The sequence below is a fragment of the Procambarus clarkii genome, chromosome 78, assembly GCF_040958095.1.
Source record: "Procambarus clarkii isolate CNS0578487 chromosome 78, FALCON_Pclarkii_2.0, whole genome shotgun sequence".
NCBI lineage: Eukaryota > Metazoa > Arthropoda > Malacostraca > Decapoda > Cambaridae > Procambarus > Procambarus clarkii.
Genome location: NC_091227.1, coordinates 12,527,592 through 12,540,498, shown reverse-complemented (window position 1 = coordinate 12,540,498; position 12,907 = coordinate 12,527,592). Strand labels below are relative to the sequence as shown.

Sequence of the window (12,907 nt, the reverse complement as noted above, 5' to 3'; positions counted from 1 at the left end):
AACCCAAGGATAAGAAGGGAAAATAGAGAGGAAAGAGAGGGAGCCTTCGCCCCATAAAGGGACACTTCATTATATTCAATGCTTCATTTCTAGATTAGCCCCTAACAGCTTCTTCACTGTGGTGCCTCGAACTAGGAACCCAGCAGAATAATCCTAATACTGTTCAGAAAACCTGAATGAAAAACATGAATTAAATGAAACGAAGACAAAACATTAAGGGGCTTACCAGTGAATTTAAATTTTATGGATGTCGTACAAATATGGATGAAAGAAGCCATCACAAACTGACCCCTAAAATCCAACTGATAGCACAAAAGAGGGAAAGACCAATATAACAGCAATTAAGAAAGCCTTAGATAAAGTTTAGGAAAAGTGGCAGATACCGATTCCAAAAAGAAGTTGAAGAAAATGAAACTGAATGGGCCAAAGTGTGAGAAGGACTGGGTATTATGATAGCGGAAGCCACACAGTTGCCAGGAGAATGACGATATCGGCAAAATCTTCAACTTGAAAGCCAAATGAAGCAGAACTTTATGAAGATAGAACTGTCCTGAAATCCAAACGGGACGAGCTCCTGTGTAGGTTATCCAAAGAAAACCTTGCAGTCTAAAAATGAAATGAATAAACCAAAAACTAAAGACTTGACGTCGAAGCAAATAAATTCACCTGTGGCCTCCCAAACCTCTAACATAACTACACAAAATAATTTCTGTCTACTGTCACCTTCTACAGTAAACTGACGGATGTGGAACAAACGAACCAAGAGAACTGTTTGTAACCCCCGTTGTGGAACACCATAAGAATGGCCACAATGTGGCTAATCTGCATCACCTTGGGATCCAAGTCCCGACAAATGAAGGAGCACTACTGTCCGCTAGGTCCATCACCCATGGGAAAGAGAATGGGCAGATCCTTCGATACACAACCAAACTCATGGAAAGATAGGAAAAAAAGACAGCAGATAGAAAGTTGTCAGAGAGAAAAAATGCACAGAGGAACCAAACTGCCACTCACCCATGCATTGAACTATGCATTTATTACTTGAAAGGAGATTATTATCTTGAGGTTATCTTGAGATGATTTCTGGGCTTTTTAGTGTCCCCGCGGCCCGGTCCTCGACCAAGTCTCCACCCTCAGGAAGCAGCCCGTGACAGCTGACTAACACCCAGGTACCTATTTTACTGCTAGGTAACGGGCATAGGGTGAAAGAAACTCTGCCCAATGTTTCTCGCCGGCGCCTGGGATCGAACCCAGGACCACAGGATCACAAGTCCAGCGTGCTGTCCGCTCGGCCGCTCGGCTCCCTCATACCTAGAACCAGTGACCAGGAGAACCTAACTCCTAACCGGCAAAGAGCAACTGAAAACCAAATTCCAGTCACAAACAAGTGTTCAAAATTGTTCAAATGAAAAAGGGAAAAGAGCACTAAATAACAGCTGTCTTGAAGCTCAAAAATATCCAATACCCAATCCGAAACTGGGTCAGGAAGAACTAGGATTTCAAAAAGTTGGCATTGAAGGCCATGAGTAACAGCACCGAAAGACCAGAAGCCTTGGCCTTAAACACGCATGAAATCCAAGAGTTCCAGCTATTCGAAAAACTGCCAGACAAGAAATATAGTACCGCAATTATGAAGCCAGCAAAGACAAAACTCAGTAAGGGCTTTGAATCATAGCTTCACAGAATGATGAATAGCAGGTTGTGGCTAAACTGCGTAGACAACAAGCAAAATGATAAGAACCTATTTCAGACACATCCAAATGAACCTAAGCATTTGAAAATCCAGGTGAAAAGAGCAGAGGCGAAATCATATATCAAAATATAAAGGCAGAATCACGTTCTCTCCATTAAAAGATGCAGGGCGTTTGGCAAAGGAATTATCCCCATAGCTGGAAACTGAACAAATGTCCTCACTCTGACACTTTCAAAGTCCTGGACCTTCTACCCAACACCAAAGAACATGTGTCGTGGGACCGAGCCATTGTTCAGTCCAGAACCTAAAACCCGATGACCTCGCATAAAGGCCTCCGACACTCAGAGAATTGAAAATGGTCCACGCCAAACAGAAGAGATGGGCAGGATCAACCCTTGTCATGGCACGAGGTCACTGTCACAGTTACCACATCTGAAAACATTCTTAAATTTATCCTATTTTTACCATATTCTTACATTCATCCTATGTTTACCATCTTCTTACATTCATCCTATGTTTACCATCTTCTTACATTCATCCTATTCTCAGCTTATTTTGACAGTCATCCTAGCAATCTTTCTCTTACCTGCTCCTCACCTACCATCTTTATTTATTTATTATATACAAGAAGGTACATTGGGGGTTAACAGAGAACATAGAAATTAATTTGATTTTATATTCTTATAAAGCCACTAGCGCGCATAGCGTTTTGGGCAAGTCCTTAAACTAACAGATAATTTTTAGATTATTCACAGTAAAATTGAAAAAAAAATTACAGGTACTTTACAGCTTTACTTTACAGGTACAGATAATTTTAATTAGAATAATTACAATAAAATTATCAAAAAAATTGTACAGGTACATTGCAAGAAATTTTGACACAAAAGCAGATTAAAATAATACACAATTATAACAATACACAATAATGAACAAGGATTTCTAGGTACATTAGGATAACATTACAGGGTTATACATTGGTTCACTGAAGCACAATATGAGGATCATTTCAAGGAATAATGCAGTAGAATATGTACTCAATACAACAACCATGATATCAGATGTTATCTAAGATTACAATGGTAAAGTAATATGACTTAGGTACAAATATTGGGGGACTGGGTAGCACTAGATACAGTGCGAGATAAAGCACAAGGTAGAAAACTATGAAGATGAAATTAGGTACATTTTGGTTTTATTTTTGAATAAGGCAAAAGTTGGACAGCTTTTCAATTCATTAGGGAGTCAGTTCCATAGGCTAGGTCTCTTTATTTGCATAGAGTGTTTACACAGATTAAGTTTGACTCTGGGGATATCAAAGAGATATTTATGTCTGGTGTGGTATGTGTTCTATTACATCTGTCCAGGAAGAGTTTCAGAACAGGGTTTGCACTTAAGAAGGGTTATAAATGCTAACTGACACAAGAGAATGTATTGAGTGAAATTTTATATCTTAATCTCTTTATATATTTGTCTGTACCTTCCTCTATTCTCTCACACGACATGATAATGGTTCAGGTCTGACCGAAACGTTGTCGTTTCTCCATTTTTGTGAATGGTTTGGTGATCATTAATACAGGTGTTTGGGAATCACAAGATTCGAGTCTTGTGATCGAGTCACTTCATAGCCTCAAAATGAATTTCAAATTAGGGAATATTTTAGGGTGAGGGTAACTGTAGTCTAACCCCTTTCACTTTCCAGAATATATATGTCTGCAAATGCCCTTTGCACAGAATTTACATATGTTCCTCTTTCTTGTCTGTCTCCCTCTGTCAATGTCTGTACGGATCGGGCAGTTTGTTACACTGTTCTGTTTGTCGTCATCTTTAGCCATCTGTACTGATTCTGAGATTTTCCCTTCCTGAATTTGTATTTCTTGTGTAGTTTCATCCTTGCCAGCACCTTCTACACCTTTCTCAGTTCTAGTTTATTTATTTATTTTTATTTAATTATATATATACAAGAAGGTACATTGGGATTGTGAGGATACATAGCATAGTAATTACATTCTTGTAAAGCCTTGTAAAGTAAAGTAAAGTCTTGTAAAGTACGCGCAGCGTTTCGGGCAGTTTCCCCACTCTGCCAGGATAGCTGGTAACCTTTGCATGAAAATATTTTTTTGTTTCATGAGTCATGTTATTCAGCAGTTTTACAAATATGTTTCAAGCAGCCAAATCATTGTTACACACCCAGAGAAAATGACTTACTCGCTGGCCTTTATTTGGATTTACACCAGCACATGAAACGTGAAACCTATTTTACATATGCAACAGTCAATAGTTGTTATTAATTTATTCATTTATTAAACAGTTTACAAGCTTCGAAATTCACCGACCCAAGGTTATTATTGTTATAAACAGCCTCGTTTGTTTCGTATCTCATAAACTGTTTAATATATGGAAACAAACATAATAATAATAATAATAATAATAATAATAATAATTTTTATTTACAAGAAGGGTTTGTAAGATTACATAAGATTGGTATTTTTACATTCTTGTAAAGCCATTAAGACGCGTAGCGTTTCGGGCAGGTCCTAATCTAACATATCAGGTAAGATGAAAAGGTACATTGTAGCAAAAAATTATATCAACATATAACTACAATATAAATTGAGAGAGTTGATTACAATGGTGACGATATATGTGTTAGGTACTAATATTGAGGAAGTGGGTAATACAAGATACAGTGTGAGTTTGAAACACAAGGTAGGAAACTATGAGGAGGAAATTAAGTACTTTTGGGTTTTACTTGTGAATAAGGCATAGGTTGGACAATTTTTTAATTCATTAGGGAGTGAGTTCCATAGACTGGGTTCCTTTATGTTAGACTGGGTTCCATGGCGTGTTGACATATGTTTAGTTTGAATCTGGGGATATCAAAGATATATTTGTTTGTGGTGTGGTGCTCATGGGTTCTATTACACCCATTAAGGTAAAGTTTCATATCAAGATTAGCATTTAGGAACAAGATTTTGTACATGTAGATAGCACATGAGAATGTGTGGAGTGAGTGTATGTTTAGCATGTTAAGGGACTTAAACAGAGGGGCTGTGTGTTGTCTGAAGACAGAGTTTGTTTGTGAGTTCTGATAGCAAATTTTTGCTGGGTGGTGATGGCCTTGAGGTGATTTGCAGGGATTGAACCACATGTACACACACATACGGTATGTGTGCATGGGGGTTCAGGATAGGGATAAATGAACGCGTAGTATAATGAGATGAGAGCAGAGTGGCCAGAATTGTTGGAAGATGTACAGGTTTCATATGTGAAACCTGTATATGTACATGAAACTTCACGAAAGTTTTGTAACTTTCGTAAGTTGCATAAATTTTTGATGAATTCTGTCCCAGGTTATCCTGTATATGGTTATCTTGAGATCTTGAGATGATTTCGGGGCTTAGCCTCCCCACGGCCCAGTCCTCGACCAGGCCTCCTTCTTTTGTTATACACCCCCAGGAAGGGGCCGTAGCAGCTGTCTAACTCCCAGGTACCTATTTACTGCTAGGTGAACAGTTGCATCAGGGTGAAAGAAACTCTGCCCATTTGTTTCTGCCTCTGCCGGGGATCGAACCCGGAACCTCTGGACTATGAATCCGAAGCGCTGTCCACTCAGCTGTCAGGCCCCTGCAGTGGGGTGGTGTAGTGGGTTGTTGAGTACTCAACCTCAGGTGACTGAAATGTTTTTACAATGTTCTGAGTCACAAAATGCCACCTGTGATAATTTTAATAATTCTATGTGTCGTGGGACAGGCAGCCAGTGTATATGAGTAAGGCTTATATCAAAGTCCCCCCCAAGGTCGAATTATTGACCCCTCCCCAGGATGCAGCCCCACAAAAGGCTGACTAACTCCCGAGTACCAACGTACTGCTAGGTGAACAGGCCCACTAGGCGAGAGGAAATGAACCCGACCATTTCTGTCCCGCCTGGAACTCGAACCCAGAATTCCCGATTGTGAGTGGAGAATGAACCCGACTGTACTACCGGGACGACCTTCGAGTGATAATTAATGACTTGAGACAAGTAAATCCCAGAGAGGAATCGTCTGCGTTAGAGAAGATAACTGTCGGAGCGCAGCCTTCACTAAGCACCACGCCAGTGAGATTAACCGGGAAACCACAGCTCAAGTGGACTGAAAACCATGAAACATGCAAATTAACTGACAAACTCACTCGTAAAGAGAGTAATGAGCAATAAACCCAACAAAGTAATATATAAACAGAAAAGCCTGCCACTTAATAAACAAATAAATAAGGCCAAACACAAGACAACAGTTCTGAGCACTATTTTCCTGATTGCCCTCAATAGTCTTCTTTCCTCCCTTCCTTCTGGCATCTTTTCCGCCCTCTATTTCGGCGATCTTACCCTCTGCTGTCGAGGTGATGGTTTGCCTTTCCTTTAACGGCAGCTTCAACTTGCAATTGATGCCGTGTCGTCTTGGGCCACCAATCATGGTTTCAAATTCTCTACAACTTAAACTTATGGTATGACTTTTACTCGGGATCAGAACTTTCTTCGTTCCCCTTTATGGTCATCCCATTTTGAACAAAGATTCTACCTAGTTTTTGAGACTAATCTTTGACAATTGTTTGTCTTGGTCACTCCAGATCTCTTACCTCTGAGTTGAATGCTCTAAGGCCCTTAACTTACTTAAGGTCTTGTCCCATACTTCTTGGGGACCTGATGGGCTCCTCTCTTTACATTCCTCTCTCGTTCTGTCTAAGCCCGATTATGGTAGCCCTGCTTACTCTTCTGCTTCTCCTTCTACTCTTTGCCGTCTTGACGCTCTGTACCACATTGGGTTACGCCTTAACTCTGGTTTCTTTCGTTCAACTCCTACCCTAAGCCTGTATGTTGAAACTGGCATCCTGTCTCTACAGGTTTGCCGTGATCGTTACTGTCTTCGCTACCTTACACGGTCCTTACAACACCCTTACTCTTGCTTATGTCGTTCCTTGACTTTTATCCCTCCTGTGGTTCCTGTTCACCTTCACCCCCTACTTCTTTCCATGTGGTGGTCTCGTGTACAAAATGCTCTTTCGGTTCGTGTTACGGGGCCTCGTAGCCTGGTACGGGGCCTCGTAGCCTGGTGGATAGCGCGCAGGACTCGTAATTCTGTGGCGCGGGTTCGATTCCCGCACGAGGCAGAAACAAATGGGCAAAGTTTCTTTCACCCTAAATGCCCCTGTTACCTAGCAGTAAATAGGTACCTGGTAGTTAGTTAGCTGTCACGGTCACGGGCTGCTTCCTGGGGGTGGAGGCCTGGTCGAGGACCGGGCCGCAGGGACACTAAAGCCCCGAAATCATCTCAAGATAACCTACCAATATTTCCCCTCGTGTCGTTCCGTCTTTGCCGCCGTTGAGGGTCTTCCTTCCTAAATTTTTTAAAACCTTGACCCACGTGACTGAAGCTTTTACCCCTCCTCCAGTCCTGAAACGCCTTTTCCTTGAACACTTTTCTTCACACTCCCGCTTCATTCCCGTCTTCACCGACGGGTCTAAGTCTGCAGACGGTGTAGGCTACTCTGTTGTTTTTCCTCACCACACCTATATGTGTCGCCTGCCTCCGGAGACTAGCCTCTTCACGGCAGAACTTTATGCTATTCTATATGCTCTTCGTCAGCTGCTTTCTTCCTGTCAATCCTCCTTTGTTGTTGTTGTTGACTCTCGCAGTGCCCTCATGGCTCTGGAGTCACGTAAGCTAGTCCATCCGGTAGTAGTCAAAATTCAACATTAGCTGTTTCTTATCTCCAGTAGATTTAAGACAGAGGAGTTTTGCTGGGTTCCCAGCCATACTGGTGTGTCCTTAAATGAGCGTGCAGATGCTACCGCTAAGGAAGCTATCCTTAACTGTCCCATCTCCCATAAAGGTATTCCTTATTCCGACTTTTACTCAGGTATTCATCTCTCGATTCTTGCCTATCGGCAGGGTCATTGGTCTTCCGTTACTGGTAACAAACTGCATGTTCTGAAGAGTAGTGTGTCCACGTGGCCTTCCTCCTACCACTGTAATCGGCAGTGGGAAACGGCTCTGGCAAGGTTGTGTATTGGCCATACACGTTTAACTTATGAGCACTTAATGGAGCGCCGCCCTGCTCCTTATTGTCCAAACTGCACTGTCCCATTTACGGTCGTGCATATTCTTGTTGAATGTCCTGACTTCCAGGGCGAGCGTGTCTTGCTTCCCGACCGTCCCTCGCGGTCACTTGTCCCTCGATAGAATTCTTGGTGAATCGGTAACCTTTTGATATTGTTCGCCTTATGCGTTTCTGTTCTCGAATTGGCATCCTTGGTGATATTTAGCGCCCTCTGATTATCCGCACATTTGATGGTGCTACATAGCCTTCCCGGCTTGGTGCCTTCTTGTGATAATTACTTACTTAGTTATCAAAGTTCTTTTTACTACATGTGTCATCCATCCTCTTCTGCTGTTAGCATAAGATCTAGAATGCTGCTACCACGTGTGGGCTCCACCACAAGCTGTTAGAGAAAGGAATCCTTTCTCATACATTTAAAGTTTAAGCAAAAATATATGTACAGTGTGTCAGCGTGACTCGCTCAGCCCACCGGGCGCTGAACCCAACACTGATAAATTCTGCGCTAGTAAATGTGCTAGTAATGCTTAAAGTTTTATATGCCATCAAGACGACGGATTTATAACAGTTATTATGAATCCACCATAGGGAATATAAGTTTTCAGAGAGCAGAGAAGATATTCACGTTTTAATGAGGGTTTCTTGGCTTCAGTTCAGTTACACATTGCCAATGAATCTACACAATCTCTTTTATAATTATGTTGACACATAAACAATGTAACGTGTGTTTACTACAACATTGGTGCTGACTGTTCAACCTGAAAAAACATAATTTTACTTCGAAATAAACTCATTTTATAAGAAAATAAGATGTAAATAAGTGGCAGGTGACGACCAATCGATGGAAGCAGCGAAGTAACAAGCAGACGATGTGTCACAATAACGAGGCTGAAGGTATGATGACCACACCATACACCAGAAGACGGAGAAGCGTTACGGTCTGTCCTGAACCATTATCAAGTCGTATGGCACATTGAACTTAATAATGACTGATGACCAAATAAACAGCTTGGTGAGAAAATTAACACTAGATGTAATGAAGATTCGAACCTATTCACTGGGTGTTCCCAGGCACACACTCTTGATGACTAGGCCATGACATGGTCAAAAGAACCTGAGGTTCTACTGAACCCTCGAGGCTTCCCGAGGCTTCCCACTAAAGCCTTGGTTTGGTCATCAGCGATGTAACAAGAATCAATGTTGATTACATATCCGTTAATTAATATTTAACGTTTTATATGCTATTTGGCCTAAATATAAACGAAATATACTTTCATTGAGACTACCATAATAGCCGGTCTGTGGACAAACATATGCGATTGGTCACTTCTTCACCTGAGCCGAGAATGTGATTGGCTAAACAATAAGATGAACAGTGTTACCTTTTCTCTGATTGGCCAAACGAAAAACACTAGTGACATCTATCGTGAATTAAGTTAACTACATCAAAATTGCACATAACTGTATACAATCAACTTCATGATGCGTGCGTTAGGGTCTCCTGACAGTGCTTAAGAACCTTGTTAATACAGCGACATAAGAAGAAATACATGACGCTTCGTGACTCCAGGTCCAGGTCTCTGGTAGGCAATGACGAAGTCTGAGACATCTAGTCCGATGGTATTTGTTCTAGAGCAACAGTGCATAAGCTGTATAGAGCCACTGAGCGGGAGACCTAAGTCAAACTTATTGAACATTGCACTCGATGCAGCTGTAGTTACATTCCATTCACCTGGACTGTATGGGGTCTCGATCCGTGGACCCCACGCGTGTGGGGCCGATGCTCTATCAACTAGGCTATGAGCAGTCCTATGTCTGGGCTATCATTGAGCTGCCTCACACACGTGGGGTCCACGGATCGAGACCCTTACAGCTCAGGTGAATGGAATGTTTATTTCCACGGATGTGTGGATGACAATTTTTATGAGCTGTAGTTATTCATTCGGTTATAATGATACGGTATATAATGACGAGTGCTGAATCATTGTATTTCAATAATGCAGAATTCTAGCTACTTATCATTTCTGGTAATTAATATGTTATCACAAATATAGATTTCTAATGAAATTTCTTCATTTAATTTTTTTATCACGTGTTTTGTAATAAAGTTTTGTAATAAGAGGAGTGTGATAGAGTGAGGAGTTGGGTGCTGTGTGAGAAGCATCAGGAGTAGGAGCAGAGTAACTTGTCTTGCCTATAATTTCGTCTGTTGCTGCAGATAATATTGTGTTCTTTGTATTAAACAATAAATACATAACATTGCCAACCAAGGGTGGATGCAAATTAAGCTTCTCCAAACTATTAGAGAGAAGATAGTAAACTGCCTCTTTCTTTCAGGTTTTTCTTAATGCATCTGATCAACAAAGATGAGACGGAGTACACTGGACAGGAGACATATGTGTGGAATATGTACCAGCAGCGGTGCTGGGACTTCTTCCCCGTTGGCGACTGCTTCAGGAAACAGTACGAGGAAGAGCTGTCTGGTGGAGGCTCTGCTAGCTGAGCGTCTTCAAGTTCTCTGCTGCTTATATTTACCTGTTTCCAGTTCAACTGTATGGGGACGTATTTTGCCATAAATATTGTAATTTATGTGATGGATTATCGGAGTCAAAATACATATATATTTTTTATTGTATGAAAAATAAATCTGTGGTGGTATTCTACAAATTGTTTTAAAAATGTGACCATATTTCTGATGCTGCTAATTTGTGTACAGAATGTTCAAGGTAGATGCTTTATGGTCGATCATATGTACCTAAGCCTGAGATTTTATGCTTTTGGAGACTATTAGCCGATGTCAATCCAATTTCCATAAGGATAATAAAATCAAACAGTTTTTCCTTGATCTCAGACTTACATTAGAAATGTATTTACTTGCATATAATAAGTATAAACCTATTTATGGCAAATGAACATGTTAAAAGGTTAGAATTGTAATGCTAACCTCGTAGAAATTTTATATAATATATATGATATATATATAAATATAATATATATATATGTATATATATATATATATATATATATATTTATATATATATATATATATATATATATTGTAATTGTTTTAATTGAATGAGAATCATTAATATTTTTCTCATTTAAAGTACTAGTACTATATATATTAGGAGACCTAGACAGCAATAATACAAAATGCTGAAAAGTAAAATTCATCTGCAGATTAAGACTAAGTTGTTTAATAGTCCATTTCCAATTCATGAACAAATTAATGTGTAATTAGAGAAGCAATAATTAATGTTCATTGTGCTATGCTACTCCTGTCCTAAGTACTTGTTAAACCTAAACTTTTATTCAGACTTAAAATATCTTCCTGGCTTGAGAAGCAATTCAGCTTGTCAACAGTTTGTTGTCTTTTAAGATATTGACAAGTGTGAATAGTAGGTAGGAAAGGTGGGGCCAGGCTTGTGTGTTACTCTCACAAGGTACCGTAACCTGCAGGCTGGTATTACTCTCACAGGGTACCGTAACCTGCAGGCTGGTATTACTCTCACAAGGTACCGTAACCTGCAGGCTGGTATTACTCTCACAAGGTACCGTAACCTGCAGGCTGGTATTACTCTCACAAGGTACCGTAACCTGCAGGCTGGTATTATTCTCACAGGGTACTGGGACCTGCAGGCCACATTGTAGGCCTTCACTGCCCCCCCCCCCCCACTCGCATCTGATCTTTGTCGGGGATACTACCAAATCATAATTTAATGAGGCCTTAGTAGCGAATACTGTGAATACTATGTATTATTTTTATGAAGGTTGTGTTTTAATAAGTCCAACTAGTGATATATATCGTCTATCATGAATAATCTGTTAAAAAAGCATGGTTTCTGTATTTTAGGATCCTGTTATGATATATATACTGCATGTTTTACCACTGTGGCTCAGGAACAGTGCTGCCATAACCTCGGTCTTTGGTACCTAAAAACATATGCCTGGGCCATGCATATCGAAGCAGTAAATGTCAAGGTCGGTAGTTCCAAAACTATGGATGGCAAAACCGGACATTTCACGATTAATGTTTACCGTTTGTATAATCATCTATTCATTTGGGCAATTAAACAGTAGGTGGCAGTAAACTATCCCAAGTCATAAGCTCTGCTTCAGCATCCCTCGTGCTGGCCTTTTGTGTTTTGTGACTCATAAATATTAACATTTGGTGCCTACTTCAATCACCCAGTAAGGCTTGTAATTCTGATTGTACCTTAGCCGATTGCAGTCACGACTCCTGATAAGATAAAATCGTGTGTGCCCTCACCCTCTTGTTATCCTTACCTCGTCACCATCCAGACCTATAATGACGTGTTGAACCGCTATAGTGACATATCACATTGTTCTGGTAATGTTTTGCTAGTCACGATAACTACTTAACTGTTGATCAAGTGAATACACGAGCTAGTCAACTCTTGATGCTGATCAGTCAGTTTTGATGCTAGTCAGTTAGTTTTGATGCTAGTCAGTCAGTTTTGATGCTAGTCAGACTTTAAGGCTAATGGTTAATACGTTCCCCATTGTCTAGACATCACAAAGTTCTTTCATCCCAGAGTTCCTTCACCATACCTTGTTTGCTTCAGAGGTCTTTCTATTCCTGTCTTTCCCTAATAAATCTCCTGGTCATATCTCCTTAGAGGACACAATGATTTTGTTCCCTAAAAGTTATAGAATTCTGTTCCCTTGAGACCGCAAGGTCACCACCATAGACCGCTAGGTCACCAACAGGGGGCCACAAGGTCACCATCAGAGGCCACAAGGTCACCACCAAAGGTCACAAGTTCACACTCCCTCTGAACACCATGTGGCCCCTTGCAGCAGTCTGCCTACCCCAGGGGTCCAGGGTTGCATTGTATACATCGATTACTTAGATTTTTACATAGCTACTCTTTAGTTAATAAATATCACAAGAGAACACGTGTTTGATTATAACCTGGCAACAGATACTTCCAATACACTGACAGAGCCTAATTCTATAATTTAAGGGCCCCGGTGATAGGAGTATTTTTCCAAATATGAAATATAGTGATTTTTTTTAATCTACCGTTATTTGGTATCAACGTCGTGAAAATTTTATCCCAATATGTTAAGTAATTGATTTTTTAACGATTTTTTTAA

The 12,907-nt window shown here is 40.5% G+C and overlaps 1 protein-coding gene across 1 annotated transcript in view; it reads left to right on the top strand.

Moving 5' to 3' along the window:
• RyR (Ryanodine receptor) overlaps window positions 1-12,704 on the top strand; it is a 374,701-nt gene extending 361,997 nt beyond the window's left edge. The window contains exon 83 of the mRNA XM_069314342.1: window positions 10,124-12,704. Coding sequence (XP_069170443.1) covers window positions 10,124-10,289 — 166 coding nt within the window. The 3' untranslated portion in view covers window positions 10,290-12,704. The remainder of the gene's footprint in view (window positions 1-10,123) is intronic.
• Window positions 12,705-12,907: the final 203 nt, after the last annotated feature.